Source organism: Mustela nigripes, chromosome 9, assembly GCF_022355385.1.
Source record: "Mustela nigripes isolate SB6536 chromosome 9, MUSNIG.SB6536, whole genome shotgun sequence".
Taxonomy (NCBI): Eukaryota; Metazoa; Chordata; class Mammalia; order Carnivora; family Mustelidae; genus Mustela; species Mustela nigripes.
Window position 1 is genome coordinate 35,808,892 of NC_081565.1, and position 19,812 is coordinate 35,828,703.

The 19,812-nt window shown below is 52.2% G+C and overlaps 2 protein-coding genes across 3 annotated transcripts; one reads left to right on the forward strand and one right to left on the reverse strand.

The window, feature by feature from the left end:
• Positions 1–1,965: 1,965 nt before the first annotated feature.
• CD72 (CD72 molecule) lies at positions 1,966–9,339 on the forward strand. Of its 2 annotated transcripts, none has more exons than XM_059411399.1 (9): positions 1,966–2,192; positions 2,284–2,391; positions 2,988–3,059; positions 3,655–3,744; positions 4,073–4,408; positions 6,956–7,101; positions 7,736–7,854; positions 8,577–8,723; positions 9,001–9,339. In XM_059411399.1, exons 1-8 carry the CDS (start codon positions 2,111–2,113, stop codon positions 8,716–8,718), a joined length of 1,095 nt encoding a protein of 364 aa, XP_059267382.1. In that variant the 5' UTR covers positions 1,966–2,110; the 3' UTR covers positions 8,719–8,723; positions 9,001–9,339. The 2 variants fall into 2 exon arrangements, with proteins under 2 accessions (XP_059267382.1, XP_059267383.1); XM_059411400.1 differs by having other exon boundaries at positions 2,284–2,346.
• On the reverse strand, positions 9,303–13,855 carry TESK1 (testis associated actin remodelling kinase 1). The gene is made up of 10 exons (XM_059411398.1): positions 13,366–13,855; positions 13,111–13,232; positions 12,933–12,981; positions 12,279–12,425; positions 11,888–11,970; positions 11,627–11,717; positions 11,294–11,377; positions 11,052–11,141; positions 10,802–10,916; positions 9,303–10,468 (listed from the first exon to the last, which is right to left on the reverse strand). Exons 1-10 carry the CDS (start codon positions 13,582–13,584, stop codon positions 9,582–9,584), a joined length of 1,887 nt encoding a protein of 628 aa, XP_059267381.1. The 5' UTR covers positions 13,585–13,855; the 3' UTR covers positions 9,303–9,581.
• Positions 13,856–19,812: the final 5,957 nt, after the last annotated feature.

Here is a 19,812-nt window from a genome sequence, read left to right on the forward strand (position 1 = left end):
GGGGACTAGGTTGTTGGAAACTTTAATTAAGCAAGGACGGTTAACAGCTGCAGGGTCACCTTAGGAACAAGTGAGCTTGAGAAAAGAAATATTTCTCTCATCTGTCCCCATGACCTTTTAAGACTTTTCTGCAAATGGCTCCTCATTCCCTGTCATGGTAAAAAAAAAAAAAATAGCAGCCATCACAGGCACCCTTCAGCCCACAGAATCCTCTGAGCTAACTCCTTCCAGCAGGCCTTGACACAGATGCTCACTGCACACAGACACCCCAACAGACCACGAAGACCTGAGGATGCCTGTTCACACATGCACACTCACATGCATGCACACACCTGCCTCTTCTTCAGGTGACAAATGTGCTTTCCTACCTCGGCGGGCACTTTCTCTGGGAGGGCTGCGTGGTGCTGCTGGGCAGAGCTGTCAGCAGACCCACAGAGCCGGGTCCAACACCTCTCCACACACCACTAGTCATACACTACAGCTGTCAGCGTGCGGTGAGCACCTCTTCCCCCTTTCTTTTTCCTCCCCACAGGTGCAGCGTGTCAAGAGGTTCTGCGGGGGCAGATGCCACCTACTGCAAGTGGGTTTTTTCCCTCCCACAGAGCCTGTCTTGTCTCAGCCCCTTTGCACCCACAGAAGCAAGCCCTTCTAGGGTCATAGCTTGGTAAAATAATGTTAGGCAGCACCGCTGAAACACTGCTCAACAACCCTCCTCTCCCAGCCGGTTTCCCTCCCTTCCATCAGCCAGGCCTTCACCACCCATGAGGGCCTCCCAGTCCCTGGTCTTCTCCCACAAACACTCCCTTTTCCCTTGGGGCGGAGTGCAAAGGGACAAAGTTGAGGCTCTTTAAGGGACAAACTTTAGGAAGGAAATAAAAACAAAACAAAACAAAACCAAGAAAATCTCAAAACCTCAGGCCCAGCGTCTGTGCGCTCAACACCCAGCCCTGCTTTGTTTCCTTGCCTCCCTTCCAAGAAGCCACTGCCCTTCTTCCTCCCCACCCAATTCCTTTGTTCACCTGCCCCCCAACCTGACTCCCCATGAGGGTGCATAAGGCTCTCAGTACTGAAGGCTTTTCCAAAGGTGCACAAACTTGGGATTGCCCCTCATCCTCACCCCCAGCCCTAGCTTATCCCCAAGCCTGTGCCTCTCCGACTCAGTTTGCTGGCTCCAGCCCTGATGTTGGGACATAGGATGCCATGTCCAGCAGGGGACAGGATGGGATGAGGAAGGGGACAATTGTCCAAAGGTGTGATCAGGAGGGAACAAGGGTGGACAAGGCCAGGGAAAGGCTGTGGAGAGGGAATCTAGGGCAGTTTGCAGAAGAGAAATAGTGTGGTCCCAGATCCATCCTCCAAAGCACTGCCACATTCTCAGGAAGGGATTTGGAGTGAGAACCTCCCTGTGTGTGAGACCCTCAGCAAGTCTGCAGGACTACTGCAGGAGTGGAGCTGGGTCTACCCTGAAAGTCTCCAAACTGACAGGGAAAAGAGCTCCACCAAATCAAAGGCTCCTTACCTGCAGAGAGCCCATACCTGCTGGGAACCCCAGGATGAGGAGCAAAGGCTCCTCATTAGGACCCCCCAGTATGATGGGGAGGATGGAGCTCCACTGTGAGAGAACCTCTGGGTTCAGCTGGGCACAGAAGAGCTCTGACAACACATGGATAAGCCCGTAGACAGAGAAGCACGGGCAGAGAAGAGCATAGGGCAAACCAGAGTAAATGATCAGGAAGACACGTATTCAGAGCCCAGCACAGCCCAAGTGCATCTGGGGCGCATGACAGGGGAGCACAGGCAGGATGAAGGAACAGGCCTGAGTAGTGATCTAGTGACACCTCCAGACTCAACCCCTATGTTCCGGACCTCAGTTTCCCATCCCCTGTCCCTTTAGCAGAGGCTCAGGGATGCAGTCTGCTTCACTGAACCCATTAGTCTGACACTTGCTGACGTCTTCCTCTTTTGTAGCTGGAAGTCACAGGGCAAAGCACTAAGCTGTGCAGTCACAGAAAGAGTCTAAGGGTGTGAAGGGACAGAGGGGAGAGTGTCCAGGGAAGAGTGTCAAGGGTGAAGAAGGAGGAGACAGGTGGGAGCAGAGGTGTTCAGGGCAATGGCTGAGGCCATCACCTATGCTGACCTGCGGTTTGTGAAGGCTCCGCTGAAGAAGAGCGTCTCCAGCCGGTTAGGACACGGTAAGGGTGGAAGGGGCATCTCCTTGATTTTGCATCCCTAAGCTCCCTCATGGCCGCACCCCCACCTCCACCTTTTCTCTCCTCTTCCAAGACCCAGAGACTGATGAGGATGAGGAACTCACCTATGAGAATGTGCAAGTGCCCTCAGTCTCAGGTGGGCCCTTGAGCTTGGCTTCTTCTGCAGTAGGGGACAAAGCAGGTATGGAGACCCCAAAGGATATATGTTTGACGGGGTGGGGTGTGTGTGTGTGTCTTGAGCTGGACTCTACGGTATTCTTGAGCGGGGCAGGGGCGGTACACAATATCCCTGGGAAAGGAGGGGATGCTTAGGAAAGAGAAGAATGAGCCCTGGATAAATGGGAGTCAGGTAAGAATAAAGCTCCTGGGGCAAGGTGGAAGTCCCAGTGCGGAGACAGGGCTCAGCGAGGAGACGTGAAGGCAGCCCCCGTGGGGAGACGATTTCGAGTGGGAAATGGGGAGTTACAGGACAGAGAAGAGGGTAGGAGAGAGGGATGAGGGCACTTTGGGGGAGAAGGTTTAGGGGTGCTGAGTAAAACCTAAAGAGAGACCCAGGAGGGAGACCCGGAAAAGTACTAAGACCCGGACAGACACAAGAGTCCCGGTGGAGATGCGGGACTCCGGGGAGTGCTAAGGGGGTCCCAGAGCATCTCAGGAGGTCGCAGAAGGTATCTGGGGCCAGACTGGAGAGGGAGGGGTGGAGGCGGAGAGGGTGGAAAGAAAGGGAATTTCCCGGGTCTTCCCTTCTTGGAAACCGGAGTCTCTGTGGGTCCTCAGGGCTCCACCCCGAGCAGCCAACTGCGTCCTGGAGCTCCGTGACGTCACCGGCTGCCGGGAGGCTCCTCGCGGGTGAGTCCCTCGCCCTCCTTGCGGCGCGCGCCCCCAGCGGCCCGGCTGGTGCTTCGGCGCGCGGGGCGGTCGTCCCCCCGACTGCGCCGACCCTGCCCGGCCGCGCGGGCTGTTCACCGAGGGCGAGCTGGCGGGATCCCAAGGGCATGGTGCTGGGCCCTGCGTGTGCGCGTCCGGTACCGAGAGTGAGCCCGGGGAGCAGCACTCTGGACTGCGCGGGCAGCCCCGAGAAGCCTGCCCTGCCTCTTTGACCCCCCATACCCAGATGTATCATTCCCACAGGTTGACCCAGATCCTCCCTCCTTCCCCTTTGCGGTGGTCCCATTCCCATACCCCCGTCCTCTGTCGCCGTCTGAGATTTAGCTCCCATCCTACCAGGTAGCGCCCCTCAGTGCTTACCAGAAACGACCCAGCCCTTATTCTGGAACATCTTCCTTCTGCTACCTGCGGAAGTTCACTAACCGACAAAACCCATCATACCTGCACCATATCCTCTGAGGGGTGCTCTTTCCCATGAATATCCCCCCCCCCCCCCGCCCCTCATTCTCTAAACTTTGCTGGGGCTCTCTGCCCTTCGTCCCACTGTCTCGCTAAGGTCGCCCAGCCTGTATGCAGTACCTCTTTCTCGGCCTGTTCTTCACCAGCCTGCTGTTAGGGGTGGCCGCCATCTGCCTGGGAGTACGCTGTGAGTATGGCTGTCCCCCATTTCACATTTACCCCAAGCCATTTTCTCCCCTACTCTCTACTCTCCCCAACAACTGCCCTTTCTCTGGGCAGGGCCCAGAGACACCACCACCATATCCTTAGCTTTTCAACTAGTTTCTAGTCGGGTCTATTTTAGAGTGCTGTGTCTTCCTAATCCAGTACCTCCTAAAGCTTTAGGCAGCGAGCTCTTATATTTCAGCCTGTTTTGCAAAAATTTGCAAGAAGCAGAAAAAGGACGGACGCTCAAGTCTCAGGGTGGCAGGGCATGGCTGAAGATGACCTCCAAATCTCTCATTATGGCCAAACAGATCTGCAGGTGTCTCAGCAGCTCCAGCAAACGAACAGGCTTCTGGAAACCACTAATAGTAGCCTGCGACAGCAGCTCCACCTAACGATGACCCAGCTGGGGAAGAAGGAGGAGGATCTGCAGGGGTCCAGGAGGGAAGTAGCCCAGAGTCAGGAAGCACTACAGGAGAAACAGAGGGTTTGCCAGACTACCCAAGAGCAGCTACAGGCCTGCCAGTCTGAGATGGAGAAGACAAAGGAGGACTTGCAAAGTAAGGAGGTGCAGAGGATGACCTTGGAGCAGAGGCTGAGCAGCATGCATGACACACTGAAGCCTTTATTCACGTGCCCCTTAGGAGGTATCCACTTTGGGAGACAAGAGTTGGGAGGGTCTCTGTAAGGGATGGATTGAAGCAAGGAGACACTCCTGGCAGGTGTCTCTCTGTCGGGGGGCCATTGAGTTGTGGAGGAAAGGGATAGTAAATGAGAGTGGTGGCCAACAGAGAGGAGAATCAAGCTGCATTCTGGATTTAGGGCGAGTCACCCAGCTCTAAGGCAGATCCTACAGGAGGAAGGAGGGAGACAGATGGCAATGCAGATCACACTGTTCAAAGCACCGAACTTAAGTCTCTGCCCTTGATATCAATGTCAAATTATCTGGGAACCCCCTGAATTGGGATGTGGAACTGGGCTTTCGCACTTTTTTCTAAAGAGAGGGTCTATAGCTTTAATTATTTCTCACCACATCTGAGATTCCCCAAGTGTTAAGAAATCCTGATTACTGAGGTGCAGTGTGGCGGGTGGGGTCGAGGCAGCTGAAGCTCTCAAGCGTGGGCAGCACTTACAATGAGGTGGGTGGGGGTAAGGTTGGGGAGAGAGCTGGCGGGAAGAGTTCATCTATTTTGAAGGCAGGAGCCCAGGCAGTATGTGGGGATGAGGGAGGGGGCCACAGAAAAGGGGAGAGGCTGTGCAAGAAGCAGGCTGAGGTTCGGGGTGGGGAACCAGGCCCAAGGCAACCAGAGTGTTCATGGCCTGGTTACCTACGGTCCAGGTTAGGCTCTGTCTAGCTCAGGGAGCATCCAGAGACTCCCCCAAGGCTTAAGATAGTGAGTTGATGTACAGATACCCCCAGCCCTTGTGTCTTTAGCCTTCTCATTCCCTGTGACCCTTAGTCCCAGGCAGTGCTGCCACCCATTCCCTCAGCTGCACCCCAGACCCAAGCAATCTGAACTGTTCTTCTGCTAGAAGGCTGGTTCCAGACCAATCCGACCACAGCTGCCTCCTCCAGTCTTTCCCCACACTTCTTCAACCTCACTGATGCCTCCAACTCACTGTCTCCCCTTTCCTCCCTTTGCCTTGGCTGTCACTTCTCTCTCTACCCTTCTTGGCTTCTGGGGCCCATCACTTCAGCCAGTCACTCTTTTGTTCTGTTGTCCTTCTGGTGTACCAGAGGGGCAAGATCTCAACTCTGGATGAACTGCGCCCCCACTGCCCCTTCCGCACCCAGGTGTGCCATATTGTGCCATCATTCTGCTTGGTGCCACCAAAACTCTAGTCTCAACCTCAGCCCAATACTCGGTACTGCCTGGCAGCAGTGCAGAACTCCTTACCCTACCACCCTCTCTCCCACTTTTAGCAGATGCCCCACTCCATTTTCCACCACTGAGCCTATACATCCATTCACATTTTTGCTCACCCCCATTTTTTGCAAGGATCACTGTGACAGCTTGCTGCGTCATTTCTCCTAAACATCTCTCATCCTCTCCCACCCATCCACTTGTCATGTGGAAGCCAGGGCAATTCTTTAAAAACAAAATCTGATCATGTCATTCCAGTTAATTAATTACATCAAAAGTCATTGCATACATACTACATGTCCAAGCACTGTGTCCAAGCACTTGGGATATAGCCAGTGAACAAAACTTCTCTATGTAAAAAAGCTACATTGACTTACTCTTCCCTGTAATATAGAAAATTTTTTCTTTTAAAAAGCCTTAGCCTGGCTTCCAAGGTCCCTGCCTACCTTTCAGCAGGCCACTTAGCCTCTCACCCTCTTCCATTTGGCTACACTGACTTTGTATTCCTTTAGTTGCCATAGGACAGAAACTCAAGAGGGTACCTGGGTGAGGACACGAGACAATGTAGACGGAAGAGAGGGAGCTGGGGAAGGAAGGAAGGATCTTTGAGTGTCACAGTTAGGATTCCTGGAACAAAGCAAAGAGACAGGTGGGTTGGGATCAGGAGTACAGATTGGTATATGGGCTGTGAAAGAAAGAGGGATGTTTATTGCTTAGAGATAGCCAGGAACAGTGGAACAGAGAAGAGAGTTTTGGGGGTGCAAGGGAGGGAAACATCAAGTGTCTTGACAATTTCAGCAGAATAGGAACCAAGGTTTTTGCTTGTGGAAGTGGAGAGAGAGGGAAGGAGGTGGCTAGCAGCTTGGAGGGTGTGGGCAAGTTTTGAATATGCAGCGAGGAATGCTTTAGGGAGCGATTAAAATGATGATGAGGTTGATTGAACACTTACGGGGGCCCAGGTCAGGTCAACCAAAGTGTAAGGTGGGGGGGAGACTGCAATCATTCAGAAATTGGGAATAGTACCACCACCCTATTAAAATAAACCTCCCAGACTGTTGAGCGAGACCGGCACCCGCAAACCTCCCAGACTGTTAAGGAGTGCTGTTGTGAATATTAAAGACTTTTACTAAATATGAATAGGAATGGCATTACCAGGGGAGGCCAAAGACAGATTGCAAAGGTGAAGGGCTAGAAGCCAGTGAAGGTGCTGGGACTAGACCAAGGCGGGCACTGTTAGCAACCAGACTGAGGAATCATCACTTTTGTCCCAAATGGGGAGATCTCCCTCCTGGGTCTGGGCTATGCTGTTACATTCTTTCTGGTTTATAGATTCCTGCTGTCCCATGGGATGGATACTGAATGAGAGGAGTTGCTTTTACATCTCATACACGGAGAGAAGTTGGGGGGAGAGCCAAAACTACTGTCAATCTCTGTCCTCCGACCTGGCCACGTTCGGTGACATTTCTTATTATTTGGTAAGCATCCCCTTATTCACAGACTGTAGTGGGTACTGTTGGGCCAAGGGATATGTGTCAGCGAGTCAGGAATGGCGGTGCACACAGGGCGCACGTTCCTTTTCCGGCAGCTTCTCAGCACAGTGCTCCAGGCGGCCCCTACCAACTGGCCAGAGTTGGCACGAGAGTTGAAGCTCATGAACTATCTTTACCTGAACCTGTTTCTCATCTCAGCTTTCTGGTCAACTCTCCAGGGCTGCTTAACAGGGTCTTTGTCTCTCATGGCCTCTCAGGCAGAGGTCCCATATCTGGGGGGCTGGATTGTTGGGATTGACGCTTTATGACCACAGCAGTCCGTGGAATGACTCCTCTTTCAAAGGCTGGCAGAAATTCTTCACCAGCTGGGGGGTGAACTGAAGGGTGAGCTTGCATCTGCAAGGTGGCACTTGAAGGCCACAGGGACAGGCCCCCAAGGAGCTGATGTCTTGTGCCAGTCAGAAACAGTCCTCTTGTCAAAGCTGAGACCTCCCCCATAGAGCTCATTTTTTCATTGGCCAACATTCCCCACTCCCTACACTGCACTCCCGCCCCGGCCCCTTGCACTGGAATATTTCTCATCATTCTCCAAATACCTCTCCTCTGATTCTCCCCTCAGTTTACAAACCACAACAGCGCAAGTAAGATGTTGATGCAAATTAGCCCACCTGGTTCATTTTGGACTAATTACAGCTTTGCTAAGAGGCGGCAGCAGGCTCAAGGCAAACGAGGCACTGGGTAAGTCTGTTAGGACTTCTGGGCATACTCAACCCCATAGCTCCTTCATATAGACATAGTAATGAGATTCTCCTCCTGTCCCCAAAGTTTTGGGAGGTCCTGCTCCCAAAATTCTTTCACAAGTCAGTATTGTAATTGCCTACTTGTCTGTTTCCTTTACTTAAGACTCTTTAGGACAGCCTTCTTCTCTGGCGCCTTTCCAGTACCTGGCAGTCCCAAGTACTTTTTTTTTTTTTTAAAGTTACTAGGTTGGGACCTATGTTGTTTTTCTCTCAGAGGGAGAAGCTGAGGCTTTAGCTAGGACTTCACAGCTCATGAACCCCGGCATTCAATTTCCCATCCCTTGACAGGGCTACCCAAACTGAGATGGCACTTTCTCAGTCAGGGCCTTTTGGGGGCACTATAGTTACCTCCAGGAAGGGAGCAGTGGGGCAACTTTGAAAATCAACTCCAGGAACCCTGAAACAGGCAGTCATCTCCTATGTTCCCTATGGAGTTTCCATCTTTAATATTTTGGGTGACTTTTTCCTCCCCTGGTTCTAAAGCCTCTGTTAGAGTAGCCAGCCATCTGTCCCTGAACCATACCCAAATGTGGCCTTAGGCAGGTAGGGCAAATTAGGACTTCATTGTGTTTAATGCAGGGCAAGGGGAGCAAGGGGAGTGAAGGCAGGGTGGGAGAGGAGAGGCAGGCCTTGTCCCAGTTCTACCTCACCAATCTTTAGGTATTACAGTCAAAGCTCAAGCTGTTTTAAGGTACAAAGCAACTGGCCAAAAATACAGATGGATGACTGTAGTTCTCCTCTTCCCTGCATCTGTGAGATGACAGCTTTCAAGCACCCTGACAGGGACCACTTTTTGCCCTGAGTTGGGTAAGCATGACCACCCACTGAGGCATGGGGGTCAGGGAGCAGGGAGGGAAAGGAACTTAAAGCAGGGGCTCAGAAGCCAGAGGTAAAACTAATTCCTGAGAGCAATGGTCACTTCCATAGCCTTCAGGGTCTTGGTCTGCTTATGAAGGAGGGTGTTCAGCAGGAAAGTTGGGAACTGAAGGGAGGCTGGGGGTTCAGCTGTCCAGGGAGGTAGGAGCTGGATGAATGTTCTTAGTAGTAGTCTACTGCGGACCTCACTGGTGCTTTACTCTTACAGGTACTCATGTCAACAGAAGCCTGCACCCTTCACCCTAACTGCAGTTTGCAGGCCCTAAGATCATCTCCCTCTAGTGTTCTCTCACTCTGCCTGGGCAGTGCCTAGCCAAGGGCTGATCCATGCCCAACACTTCTAGCCAGCCTGTTGCCTGCTTGAAATCCTGTCCCAGAAGCTGGACTGTTCCTGGGAAACTGGTGAAGAAGTCACTAGAAGAGATTTTGGCCTCCCCAAAAACTTCCCATAGTGGCACTGCAGGGGGGTGGAGGAGGGCGCATGGGCTGAGTGGATAGGGGCAGCCCGGAGCCAGCCAGGCAGTTTTATTGAAATATTTTTAAATAATTTGCACGTGTTAGTCTCATGTGTCAGCAATGCTTTGTCTGGTTCAGTGATCGCCCATGGGAGAGCAGGCCCAGGGGCTAGACAGGAAATGTTCTGTCCCTTGAGTCCATGCTGAGGTTCCCCTACATGGGGAGAAGAGCCGGTCAGCCCTGCTGGGGCTGGCACTGTCCAACATGTGTGCTCCGTCCTCACAGGGCATCCTGAAGGCCAAAGTTGGAGGCCAGAGACCACAGGCCCCACTGCTAAGAGCGCGCCCCGGGCAGCTGCAGGCCGGGTGTGGGAGGCTTGGCATGGTGCCCTCGGTGGCAGAGAAGACTGCCCGCCTCACAGTTCAGGTTGCGGTAGCGGGCAACAGCTGGTGTGGGGCGGGGGCACATGGATAGGAAGCCAAAGCTGAAAGGGCCAAGACAGCAGCCAGGGCAGGGTAGCCCCTCATCAGACTCCCGGGGAGCTGAAGGGGGCGGCGAGGGTTCTGTCCGCTCCAGGGCTGCCGCCCGGGGCAGGCTATGCTGAGCCCGGTTCCACGGCTCCCCAGCCCAGCCTTGTGGGGAGTTCACCACCACAGCTGGGGGGTTGTTGTTAAGGGCAGGTCCTGATCTAGGGGACCAGGGCTGGGAGGCCGAGGAACAAGTGCTGATGAAGTTGTCTGTGGCCACGGCCAGGGGCAGCTGGGGAGCTGGTCCTGGGGGTTCTGGCTCAGGGCTACTGCCCTCACACTCCATTCTTTCTTCAGCCGAGGGGCCCATACTGGGAGGGCCAGGACCTGGCAGCGCTGTCTCCATACGTCGGGGGAGCTCAGGGGATGATGGGAGCGAACGGCAGCGACGGGCAGGTGTCCCAGGCTGGATGAGGGTCTCTGGAGTGGTCACCAAGGGCAGCTGTGAGGAGGGCAGTGGTGATGGTGGAACAAGGGGCAGGGGGGTCACGGGCTTGCTAGGTGTGTCCAACAGCTTGATCTTGCCTCCCCGGAGGTCTTCCCGGAGTGAGAAGGGATTGACTCGAGTCAGATTGTCCCCCCAGTTGGGGGTTGAGTCTGGAGATGGGGGCAGGAAGAGGTCTGACCGGCTTCGGGAAAGCCGGGGGTCTGGCCTAGGAAGGGTGGCAGAGGGACCCCCTCTTGAAACAGACCCTGTAGACAAGAGAAGTCTGGTTACTGTTCTCAGCGTTGATCATGGCTCCTTGAGGCCTCATTATTCACCAGGAGGCTGGTGGGACTACAGCTTACAAAAGGGAGTCCCACTGGGTATTTTAGACAGGGGAGATATCACCTCCAGCCCTCCTTCACCTCTCCTTTCCTTCTTCCCCTCTCTTGGTTCTAGAATTTGAAAATATTTTATTTAAGATGTCCTTTCACACCCCCCTCCCCAACCTTCTCAACTAATAAATACATTTAGTCTTAATCCCTTGAGTTCTAAGGAAGAGGCAAAAAGAGTTTAGTTGCATCAAGGTCATGCTCACTTACTCTGATTGTGTGTCAGGGAAGCTCTGGTGAGGGGGGCTGGCTCAGGCAGCTGCTCCAGGATCCATTCCAGATGCTGGGTGATTTCCGTGAAGGGAGCACGAGTGCTAGGTTCCATCTGATGGGTAGAGACCGGGATAGCTTCACTCAGTGCTCGAAAAGAGAGTCCCTACATTTTCTTCCCACCGCCTGGAGCAGGAAAGCCTTGCAGCTGATAGATGGGGGTGGTGGGCAGGGAGAGAGAGGCTCTTACACTGCAGCAGTGGATGGCCAGGAGCAGGAAGGGCAGTGGGCAGTCATCCCCTACCAGGGTCCGGAAAGCAGGCACATCCAGGCCAAAGTCCTGCAGGGACAGAGAGAAGGGGTCTTCAAGTCGGCCTTCCTTGGGTTCTCCTTCTGACCCCCAATCAGGACCTTAACCTCCAGGGATCCCTCCTCAGTTATAAGCTGCCCAGTCTGGAGCTCCCCATTTTCGAAACTGGAGACATTATTCACCTCAGTTCGGGGTAGGTAATCTGGGTCCGCAGGTACTCGTGCAATGAGCTCACAGAGGACAATACCAAAGGCAAAGACATCGGCCTGGGGGGAGGAGAGAATGTCAACGGGAGGAACTGATGGTTTTCATGTCAGAATTTTGTCAGAATATGTCAGAATTTGGGGGAAGTCATGATAATTTCATGCATTGGAGGGGTCCCTATGAGGGGGCAAAGGAGGATTTGGGGGTCTCCTAAATATTCAATATGGCTGTTGAAGAACTTGGGATGGGGCCCTATGAAATATCTCAAGGGTCTCTGGAAGGCCTTGGAATCTGAAGGATTGATGTCTTACCTTCTCATCATACAGCTCACCCCGCAACACCTCTGGAGCCATCCAGTAAGGGGAACCTACCACAGCCAATGGCTCCTTTCTTGCCCCTTCCCTGCAGGGGTAGGGGCAGAGTGATCAGAGACATCCCACTCAGATACCCCCCCTAAACAAAAGGGGATGAGGTCAGCTCCCTCCCCACTCCAAAGGATATGTCTCTGGGGGCTTCATTTAGATAGGGACCTTCTAGAAAGTTTGGGGGGGGTACAAGGGCATTCACCTCACCTATACACAGGAATCTTTTCAGCCAGCCCGAAGTCACCCACAACAGCCGTGAAGCCTCGGTCTTCCCGCCGGATCAGACAGTTCTGATATACATACAGCATCCCCACACACCCATCACCTTCTGTTTTCTGTTCTCCCAATATATACCCCAAAGCCCTGTCACTCCAGAGTAACTCCAACCCCCTCTGACCTCCCAGTTCTCCAGTGCACCCCAATCTTTCAACATCATCACTCCAAACATAGCATGGTACTCTGCCCCTCAGAGCTCCCTGTCATCCCAGTCCCCATTCTCCAGGGCCTTGCTACTCTGGACATCCTAACATGTCCACTATCCACACTCCAATCCACACCTGAATCCCCTTTCATGCCTCCACCCACCTGGCCAGCCTACCTTGGATGTTAGGTCTCGGTGGAATCCACCTTTGGCATGCAGGTACCGCAGGCCCCGGGCAATGTCCAGAGCCAGCCGGAGCCTGACTGGCCAGGACAGGGGTTCTGGGGAGCTGAGCAGCTGTTCCAGGGTCCCCCCATTCATATACTGGGGTATAGGGGGAGAAGAGGAATCAACATCAAGGTTTCCGCCTGTACTCTACGTCTCCCACTTATAGGCCAGGGGACACTAAGGAGGATCACAAAGGTCAGAAGGGGGAGTCTGTGCTCTAGAGTCTCCCACTCACGTTCTAGGGCTGTCCTTCCAAGACATGTGCAACTATTTAAATTATTAAGTTTAAATAAAATTAAACATTTAGTTCCTCAGTCATATTTCTACTGGTCATATTTCTACTGCTCCCTAGCCACATGTAGCTGTAGAACATTTTCATCACTGCAGAAAGTTTTACTGGACAGTACTTGTTAAAGCGCATATAGAAAACGTGACCAATGGAGGAATTTTATTTGTGGTTAGCCACAAATAAAGGGAAGTTCAGGGAAGCCTCTCATGGGAGGGGGTCCTGCTGCCTTTCATTATTCCTTAGCAAATGCACCGGGCGCTGACACTCTCTCCCCTTGGTGGTGGTGGGGGTCCCCTTTCCTGGCCCATCCTCACCTCTGTAAGAGCGTGCAGCTGCCCCTGGTGCACACAGACCCCCATGAACCTGGAAGAGGATGAAGAAGATAGGAGGGTAGGCTTTAAGAGTCCAGGCCCCTCTGCAGTTCCCACTTTTCCCACGGGATCTTTCCTTTTCTCCCAGCAAGCTTCTCAGCAAGCGGCTGGGGCCGCTCACCTTAGGATGTTGGGGTGTCGGAGGCGGTTCATCAGCTGCACCTCCCGTAGCGTGTTTCCCCGGTTACTGGGGAGTCTGTTCATTTTCAGCACCATGACTTGCCCTGACTGTCGGTGCCTAACCTGGGGGCGGCATAGGCTGGCGAGTCCCGGGCAGATCCGCCAGGTCGCGCGGGTCGTCCGGGTCTGGGCCCCTTAGCTCCAGCCTCGCGGCTATGGCTCGGTCCCGCCCATCTGCCCTCTCTGCTGATCCTACCTTGTAGACCTCAGAGAAGAAGCCGGCCCCGATCTTCTCTGCGCAGTGGAAATCGTCCACGCGCGCCAGGCTGGAGACGGCGCTGCGGAGAGCCCGGTAGGAGGAGGGGCGGCCCCGGCCCGGGCCTCCACCCGTACTCCCCGGTCCCGGGGGCCCCTCCCCCGGCGCTTCTCCCGGCCCTGGCCCAGGGCCCCGCAGTGGGGGCCGTTCCCCGGCCATGGCCGGGCCCCCAGCCCGGGCCTGCCTCACATGGCAGGGTCCCCGGGGCCTGGGCAGGCCGCGCTTGCCATGGGCGTGCGCCGAGCCCGATCCGGGACGCCGGAGCTCCCGCTCCCGCCCTGGAGAATGGAAGATCCGCGGCAGGTCTTGGGCCCGCCCCCGCCGCGCCGGTTTGCAGGGCCCGGGTAGACGCCGCTCCGCTTCGCTCTGCGCAGGGCCTGGGCCTGGGCCTGGGCCTGGGCCTGGGCCGGGCGGTGGCGGTGGCTCTCCTGGGCGCCGGCGGGCAGGCGGGCGGGCTCCCCGCAGGCGGAGGCGGGCTGGCGGGCGGGCGGGCGGGCTGGCGACCGCTGCTCCGCTTCGCCGCTGTGGCTCAGGCTCCGCGGCCTGCCGGGGGCGGGGCTGAGCCGGGCCTCCGCTTAACTCCTTTCAGCCCGGCCCACGGGCAGCGGCCACGCCCCCTCAGGTACGCAACCCCCAACCGGTGGCCGAGACACCCGAGGCGAGTGGGTCCGGGACGTCGGGACCAAGTAAGTTCAGGCCCGAGCTGAATAACTGAAGGAAATTATGGGCTGATTGTGCGTACGCGCAGCTCAAACGTCTTTTAGCTGCCCTGGGAGTCCTTTCTCTCCTCCCACCCTCAGGCCACTGTCTGAAGAAAGCCGGGCTCAGGAAGCCGCCGGATTCCTGGACTCCGACGGCCAGCAGGGCAGAAAAGTAGACCCTTCCCGGCCAGCCACAATCGGAGGTAGCCCAGCAACCCGCCTACCTGCCTGGCCTCCGCTCTGGCCCCGCCTGCCCATTTCCCAGGTCTCGACCCCAACACCTCTGGATTCCCTGACACTTTCCCCTTCTCGGGCGGTGGTGATGCCTCAGGCCTATATAGTGAGCCCGCGGCCCGCCTGTCCCTGGTGTGGCCCCACACCTCCTTATTCCATCCCGCCTCCCTCGAATAAAGTTCTAAAGAAGAAAGGTGTATCCGCCCGGTGACCACCCAGCCTGAACCTTCCTCTTACTCTTTCCTCCAAACGGCCCTATCTCTCTGCAGAGAAGCCTCCACCTGCCCGGAAGCCCCGCCTTCCGTGGGATTCCGCCCCCTCGGCAAAAACCCGCCCCTCCGGGAGACTTCCCTTCGGAGACCCCTCTCCTCCTTAGTGAGACCCTCCCTTCAGAGGGACCATTCCTCAATACGATTCTGCCACCGTCAGTGTGTGCCAGAACCCCTCAGTGCGACACCCTTCTGTCTGTTCCTCCCACACAATGAGACCCCACCTCTCGGAGTGACTCCACGGGTCATTGTGACCCCGCCTTTCAACGTGACTCCTCCCCTCAGTGTGGCCCAGCCCTTATCTGTGTGACCCCTCTCAGGAGGTTCCGCTATCCGCCTGGTAGGAATCCGGTCTGCCCCCTCAGGCTGGAGGAGGAGCTGCAGCTGGTCTCTTTTTTTTTTTTTAAGGGGGCGCTGGGCCCTGAATGCGTACGCGCTGCGCACAGCCGTCCCCAAACGCTTCCGGTTCTCCGCTGGCGAAATAGCCAATTATCGCCAGGGATGAGTGACGTCTCGGGATCGGACGGACGCCTACAGGGCAAGCTATTATGGGCGGCACTGAGCAGCTCTCCACCTAGCGGCGGAATGGAGGGCGGCGGTAGTGGGCGCTGCAAGTCTCCGGAACCAAAAGCGCTGGGACAGAGCTTGAGGGAGCAAGTCTGAATTCTTATCAAAAATTCTCATTCACGGGACGCCTGGGTGGCTCAGTTGGTTGGACAACTGCCTTCGGCTCAGGTCATGATCCTGGAGTCCCAGGATCGAGTCCCGCATCGGGCTCCCAGCTCCATGGGGAGTCTGCTTCTCCCTCTGACCTCCTTGCTCATGCTCTTTCTCACTGTCTCTCTCTCTCAAGTAAATAAATAAAATCTTTAAAAAAAAAAAAAAATTCTCATTCAAGGGGCGCCTGGGTGGCTGAGTGGGTTGGGCCACTGCCTTTGGCTCAGGTCGTGGGATCGGGCCCCGCATCGGGCTCTCTGCTGAGCAGGGAGTCAGCTTCCTCCTCTCTCTCTGCCTGCCTCTCTGCCTTCTTGTGATCTCCTGTCAAATAAATAAATAAATAAATAAAATCTTTAAAAAAAAAATTCTCACTCAAGGCTGAATTCTTTTAAAAAATTCTCAAGTACTGCATGTCTATTTTTGTGGTAAGATGGAAAGGAAATTTATACAAGCCCAGTCCGCATCCGTGTGGGTGCTCGCCTTCTGACAAGAATTCTGTTTATGAGAGTTGGAGCCGAGTTCTATTTAATTGTCCAATTATATTGAGTAGAGAAAACAGTCTTAGATTACAAACGGTGCCCCAGGGTGGAGAGAAGGCTAGAGGCTGTGCCCATGCCCTGTGCAACTGAAGGTTTCTCACAGGTTTGGAGAGAGAATGGGCAAGATTCACGGTCGTTCTAGAGCCCGTGGAGCCAGGCCAGTCTTGAGAACAACCTATGCCTGGACTTTGTGCCTCATACTCATTCTTCCAGAGACCGTTCGGTCTCAGCAAAACAAACTCATTCATTATCTTAATGTTAGCATCCACAACTACTTAATTTGTAAGTTTGGTTTCTATAGCTGTTTGAGATCTATAAACACTAGCACTTTATGCTTCATTTTGTTAAAATAGTATTATAATAATTTAATTCACTTATATCTGATCCTTTATCTAAATTTGAAAGTTACTGTTGTTGGTGGTAATAACTCTAAGCAGAGGAGCCGGGATCCTGTTCTAGAAAGATCATTGTGGTTGTTGTATGGAAGCAACGAGACTTGCCAATGCTGGAGTCAGGAGAGGATGAGAGACTGAACTAGGATAGGGATAATAGGGAAGGAGAGGAGGAAAACAGTCAACTAATATTGGAAAACTTGCTGATTGATTTAGTATCCAGAGTCAGTTCAGGGGAGAGAAGGAGCATCAGCCAGTACTTTTTTTTTTTTTTTTTTAAGATTGTAATTTTTTTATTTGAGAGAGATTGAGAATACGGTTAGAGGTGGGCAGAGGTGGTGGGGGAAGCCTGATGCAGGGGCTCCAGCCCAGTGACCTGAGCGGAAGGCAGATGCTTAACCAACTGAGCCAGCCAGGCAGGCACCCTGGCCAAGATCATTTTTATGTTTGTAGCTTAGATGACTGTATGATATCAACTGGGATAAAGAACCCAGAAGGAGAAAAGGTTGGGTGGGGTAAGACAGATGATTGCCATAAGGAAAGGGGTGATGATAAAGGAAATTTTGAAGGCAGATGCCATCATCCAAGTAGGGTGTATAGAGGAGAAATGGGTTGGCAAGAATCCTGGGGAACACCAACTTTAAAAGGGAGGGTGGGTGGCTCAGTCAGGTGTCTGCTTTCAGCTTAGGTCATGATCCCAGGGTCCTGGTATCAAGCCCTGTATCAGGCTTAACAGGGAGTCTTTTTTTTCCCTCTCCCTCTGCCCTTCAGCCTACTTGTGCGCTTTCTCTCTCTCAAATAAATTATATATATATATATATATACACACACACACACACATACATACATATATATAAAATGGATAGGTGAAGAGATGGATATATATATATATATATATATATATATATATATATAAATGGTGGATATGGATAGATGAAGAGAATTTCATGAAGGAGACTGAGAAGAAACAAGGTGAAAGATAGGAAGAGACTCTAGAGAGGCTGGTGCTATGGAATCCAAGGAATGGGGAATTTAGGGAAAGGGGAATAATGAATAGCATTAAATGTATTGAATAGTATTAAATGTAGAGGGGTCTGCTAAGATAAATTTTTTAAAAGATTTTATTTATTTATTTGACAGAGATCACAAGTAGGCAGAAAGGCAGGCAGAGAGAGGAGGAAGCAGGCTCCCTGCTGAGCAGAGGGCTGGATGTGGGGCTCGATCCCTGGGTCCTGGGATCACGACCTGAGCTGAAGGCAGAGGCTTTAACCCACTGAGCCACCCAGGCGCCCCCTGCTAAGATAAATTTTAAGTATTGCTCAAGTTAGGCTATTAGAAGATCCTTTTGTTTTTGTTTTTCAGACTTTTATGATGGGAAAATGTCAAACATGAAAATAAGAACAAGTTGAGAATAGAACAATGAACCTTTATTTACCTCTGTAAGACCATTTGTGGAGAGCCTTGCACTAAATCACTCACGCCTGGATGGCTCGGTGGGTTAAAACCTCTACCTTAAGCTCAGGTAACAATCCCAGAGTCCTGGGATCGAGTCCCGAACCAGGCTCTCTGCTTGGCGGGGAACCTGCTTCCCCCTCTCTCTCTGCCTGCCTCTGCCTTCTTGTGATCTCTGTCTGTCAAATGAATAAATAAAATCTTAAAAAAAAAATAAATCACTTACCCCTGCCTCAGTTGTGTTGTTGACATAAATGACCTGGCTGAAGTGAAAGTACCTGCTTTTATGTACCTTTTGTGCCAGTGATTCTCCAATGATCAATTCTTGGCCAATCTTGTTTCATATATACTCTGTACCCCTGTGCTCTCCCCTCACCTAATTATTTGGTGTATATTTCTTTTTTTTAAATTTTTATTTTTTATAAACATATATTTTTATCCCCAGGGGTACAGGTCTGTGAATCACCAGGTTTACACACTTCACAGCACTCACCAAAGCACATACCCTCCCCAATGTCCATAATCCCACCCCCTTGGTGTATATTTCTGATATAGCATTTCATCAATAAATATTTCAATATGTTACCTCTAAAAGATAAGAATTCTTCTTTAAAACAAAATCACAGTACCATGCTACATCTAAACCCCCCCAATTCCTTAATATCAAGTATCTATTTGCTCACATTTCCCCCAATGTCTTATGTTTAGTTTAAAAAAATTGTTTGAATCAAAATCCAAATAAGGTCCATACTTTGCAGCTGATACATCTCTTAAATCTTTTCATTTTTATTTTTTAAAAGATTTCATTTATTTGTTAGAGAGAAACGACAAGCGGGGGAGGCACAGGCAGAGGGAGAAGCAGGCTCCTTGTTGAGCAAGGAGCCCAATATGGGGGCTTGATCTCTGGACCCTGGGATCATGACCTGCCAAAGTCAGCCACTTAACCAACTGAGCCACCCAAGTGCCCTGGGGGCAGATAATCCTTTATTGTTAGGTGGCTGTCTGTGCACTGTAGGATGTTTAGCGACATCCCTGGCCTCTACCCACTGGATGCCAGTAGCAGCTCCTCTAGTTGTGACATCAAAAATGTCTCGAGACATTGCCAGTTTTCCCCTGGGGGAATGTAGGAGTTAGAAAACAATACTCATTCTACTCTTCCTTCCTTCCTCTACAAAGAGAAACTTTTCTATATCTGTTTGTTATGCAGAGACATATTTCATGTAGGAAAGGCAAGAAAAATGCTTGTTTCCTTTTTATTTTACCAGCTTTTAGTGAGTTGGTTCCCTTGCGTCCTCGAAAAGTAAGTTTTTTTTTTAATGTCAGGGTTTTTATTTTTTTATTTAGAGAAAGCATATGAGCAGACAGGGGCATAGGGAGTGGGAGAGAGAATCTTAAGCAGGCTCCATGTTCAGTGTGGAGCCTCATGTGGGGCTCAATCTCATGTCCCTGAGATTAGGACCTGAGCCGAAATCAAGAGTTGGATGCTTGACTGACTGAGCCACCCAGGCACTCTGAGGGTTTTTTTTTTTTAATACCCCTTTGTGATTTTTAGTACCACTGTGAACTCAGTTTAAAATAAGTATGATGTGTCTCAATTGTTGGTTGTTTTTATCATTTTTTTTTTTTTAGATTTTATTTATTTATTTGACAGAGAGAGATCACAAGTAGGGAGAGAGGCAGGCAGAGAGAGAGAGAGGAGGAAGCAGGCTCCCCGCTGAGCAGAGAGCCCGATGTGGGACTGGATCCCAGGACCCTGAGATCATGACCTGAGCCGAAGGCAGCGGCCTAACCCACTGAACCGCCCAGGTGCCCTGTTTTTATCATTTTTAAATTGTCCCGTTTTGGCCAGTGGGAGTGAGTCCTTTTGACACAACCCTTAAGGTTTCTTCCTATTTGATATGGTAAAATGTTCCAGGCCCATTTTGTGCACTCCTAGACTAGAACTGGTATCAGCTATTTCTTCCAATGATTCATAGTTGCTTTTAGTTAGAAATGGTATTTAGAGACCACAGTTTGGCTACTATGAATATAAGATTATTTGGTCTAGGAAGAGCAGTTTTGTGAATACAGTCAATTACGTATT

What these genes read in the sequence shown, in the direction of transcription:
- TESK1 (XM_059411398.1), bottom strand. Translation starts at nt 13,584, where the DNA reads ATGGCCGGGGAACGGCCCCCACTGCGGGGCCCTGGGCCAGGGCCGGGA. An exon ending in GAAAAGATTCCTGTGTATAG is followed by an intron (nt 11,718 to 11,887) that starts GTGAGGTGAATG and finishes CTACCCCTGCAG; the next exon opens with GGAAGGGGCAAGAAAGGAGC. An exon ending in GTGAGCTGTATGATGAGAAG is followed by an intron (nt 11,378 to 11,626) that starts GTAAGACATCAA and finishes TCCTCCCCCCAG; the next exon opens with GCCGATGTCTTTGCCTTTGG.
- CD72 (XM_059411399.1), top strand. Translation starts at nt 2,111, where the DNA reads ATGGCTGAGGCCATCACCTATGCTGACCTGCGGTTTGTGAAGGCTCCG. An exon ending in CTCCAGCCGGTTAGGACACG is followed by an intron (nt 2,193 to 2,283) that starts GTAAGGGTGGAA and finishes TCCTCTTCCAAG; the next exon opens with ACCCAGAGACTGATGAGGAT. An exon ending in GTGACATTTCTTATTATTTG is followed by an intron (nt 7,102 to 7,735) that starts GTAAGCATCCCC and finishes TTCTCCCCTCAG; the next exon opens with TTTACAAACCACAACAGCGC.